At 40.6% G+C, this 2,977-nt stretch overlaps 1 protein-coding gene across 1 annotated transcript; it reads right to left on the reverse strand.

Annotated features, from left to right (window-relative positions):
• Nucleotides 1–693: 693 nt before the first annotated feature.
• Nucleotides 694–1,632, reverse strand: LOC129669936 (olfactory receptor 2F1-like). Its single transcript, XM_055598315.1, has one exon. It carries the CDS (start codon nt 1,630–1,632, stop codon nt 694–696), a length of 939 nt encoding a protein of 312 aa, XP_055454290.1.
• Nucleotides 1,633–2,977: the final 1,345 nt, after the last annotated feature.

The raw sequence follows: 2,977 nt of genomic DNA on the forward strand, positions 1-2,977 counted from the left end.
TCCTCCTCCTCCTCCTCCTCCTCCTCCTCCTCCTCCTCCTCCTCCTCTTCTTCTTCTTCTTCTTCTTCTTCTTCTTCTTCTTCTTCTTTAAACAACACATTTGTGTGCCATCTTTTCTTGTCATCATACTCCTCAAGTCCAATTTGTGCTGTCCATCTAGTCTTGGGTGTGTGTCCTTCCGCCAGAGTGTGTTTCACTCATCAAACCTTAGGAAAAACTGACTCACTCCCCCTCAGCATCTGACAATGTCTAATAATTCCTCTGTTAGGGGAGGAACTGTATGCTCACTTTCTACCTGAGACTTTAATAAACAACTTATTTTGCAATACCCTAAAACCGAGCAAGTATTTCTTTTATGTATGTTCACAAAATACAAGGAAAACAGTGAAGAAATTGTTAAATGATGAATTACACAACCAGCAAAAACTCAATATCCTTTCAAATGTGCAGGAAACAAATGTGGTAAAATCGACATCCTCTTACCCCTAAGGAGCTTACAGTCTATTTTGTGAATAGAGCCAGAACTGAGACAAGGAAGGACATTTATGTTTGTTTCTGATTTTGTTTTTGACTACAGCATTTTACAAAACTATAATCCATGTTGGCAGAAAATTGTAGAAGAAAGTGCATATCCCTAATTTCATATTTATCTAGAATGTGTTTTGTTGGACTTTTGGATGGAAGAAATTACTTTCATCTATTTTTTTCCTTAAATTTCTCCAAAGCTCTTTTCAAAGCCCCAATCACATCATTGTTCCTCAGGCTGTAGATGAGGGGATTGAGCATTGGAGTCACGACAGCATAGAAGAGAGCAACCATCTTCTCCTGTCTTGCTGAGGATCTGCCCACAGGCCTCATGTATGTAAAGAGAGCTGTTCCAAAGCACATAGAAACCACCGTGAGGTGGGAGGCACAAGTCCCAAAGGCTTTGCGTCGTCCCTGGGAAGAGCGAATACGAAGAATGGCAGCAACTATGTGAGCATAGGAAAATAGCACCAGAATGCAAGGAAGCATGATCACCAGAAATCCTGAAATGGCCACCATGACCTTGTTGAGAGAGATATCCACACAGGTCATCCTCAGCACAGCCAACATCTCACAGGCAAAGTGATCGATAACCTTACGACAGAAGGGTAACTGGAATATCATGAGTGTCTGCATTAGTGAATTTGTGAGACCAGCAGCTAGGCAGGCTGAAGCCAGCCCCAGGCACAGCCCTCCATGCATGATGACCATGTAGTGCAGAGGGTGGCACACTGCCCCGTAGCGGTCAGAGGCCATGGCACCTAGCAAGAAGAACTCTGTGCTTCCCATTGCTAGGGAGGTATACAACTGCAGCACACAGCTGTGAATTGGGATGGACTTCCTGGCTGACAGGAAGTGCACTAGCATCTGGGGCACAGTGCTGTTTGTGTAACAGATGTCCACAAATGATAGGATGCTGAGGAAGAAGTACATGGGCGTATGGAGCCTGCTGTCCACCGTGATGAGGAGGATGATGAGGAGGTTCCCCAGGATTGTCAGCAAGTACATAGCCAGGAATAGTACAAACAAAAAGACCTGAGTCCTCCAGTCACTTGACAACCCCAGCAACAAGAACTCACTCACCCATGTCTGGTTTTCTTTGCCCATCAGCTCCCTAAGAACCAAAACCAAGTTATATATCAACATCAGAGAAGAACCAAAAGTTTTCTCAGAACCTCCCTTAAGTGGAGAATTTATTAAAAAACTTGTATGTTGCAATTAAAAAGTATGACCATTAAACGCCACTCTCCTCTTTACATCCAAGTTTTAACCATAGAGTGTGACTTTGTTGAATGCCAATTTCATTACTATCTGGAAACATACACTGAGATAACTTAACAGTTTTGAACCCTCTTTTCTTAATTCACTTTTTTAAATCACTGCCTTCTCTAATTATAAAAATTTGATGTTCAACTTTTATCCTCAACTACTCATGGATTTCCAGTTTCAATTGAGAAAATAGAAAGAGCAAACATTTTTTTGAGTTGCAAGGAAATGTCAAGGACTCCATTTCAGAATTAGTAAAATTTAAAAAGTAAAACCGATGTCACTGTGTTTCACCTTCAGAATCTTCACATGATTGTCTCTGTAGTTTCAAAGACACGAGGGATAATCCCCAGTGTTACATTCTTCCTCCAGAAGAGTGGCAGAGAAGAGGTCAACAAGAGAGTATACCTGAGCAGACACAAGTCAAATTCAGAGATGTATTAGTGAGCTTTCTCATAAATGCAATAACTAAGACCTACCACAAATTCTACCTATTGCCTATGACCAGAGGACCATGGGAATCTGGTATCACATCCTCACTGACTATATTTATATGTTTCCTGACTAGTAAGAGGTAGGGTTCAGAGGCTAACTAGGAAGAGATGCACAATAACTCACTTGAGTTAGCTTGTGGATACAACTATTAATTATGTCTGCTTCTTAGTCTTTCCTTTCTTTTCTCTCTCTTTTCTCCCTTTGTCTGTTTTCTCTCTCTCTCTTTCTCAGAGTTATGCATAACTATCACACAGTAATGTTTAATCATACTTAATTTATCACAGATGAAGAGTACGTATGCAAAAGCCCATGAACATTTTGTCTGTTCCCCAAGCGAAATTTCCCAAGTGTTACTTGCCTGTAGTTCACCACAGCCACTGTCATGAGAACAGTTGGCACACAGTATGATTTTTATATTCCATGGCATTACCTTTATTACAGGAGGTAAGCAGGTATTACACACATATATTATTTACACATATATTTATATATAAACATATTTCTACTCATAGGAAAATGTCATACACATTATATATATACATATATATATAATATGTTATTGTATAGCCCAGGTAAGACTCACAGTGCCTTCTCCCTGTCTAATCAGAGATTGTGGGCACCCATGAGCTCCAGGACACCCAGCTCCTTTGCACTCTTTTTCCTCTAAAACACTCAGATATTCCAGTGTCTA

The sequence above is a fragment of the Psammomys obesus genome, unplaced genomic scaffold (genome assembly GCF_907164565.1).
Source record: "Psammomys obesus unplaced genomic scaffold, mPsaObe1.curated_primary_1811, whole genome shotgun sequence".
NCBI lineage: Eukaryota > Metazoa > Chordata > Mammalia > Rodentia > Muridae > Psammomys > Psammomys obesus.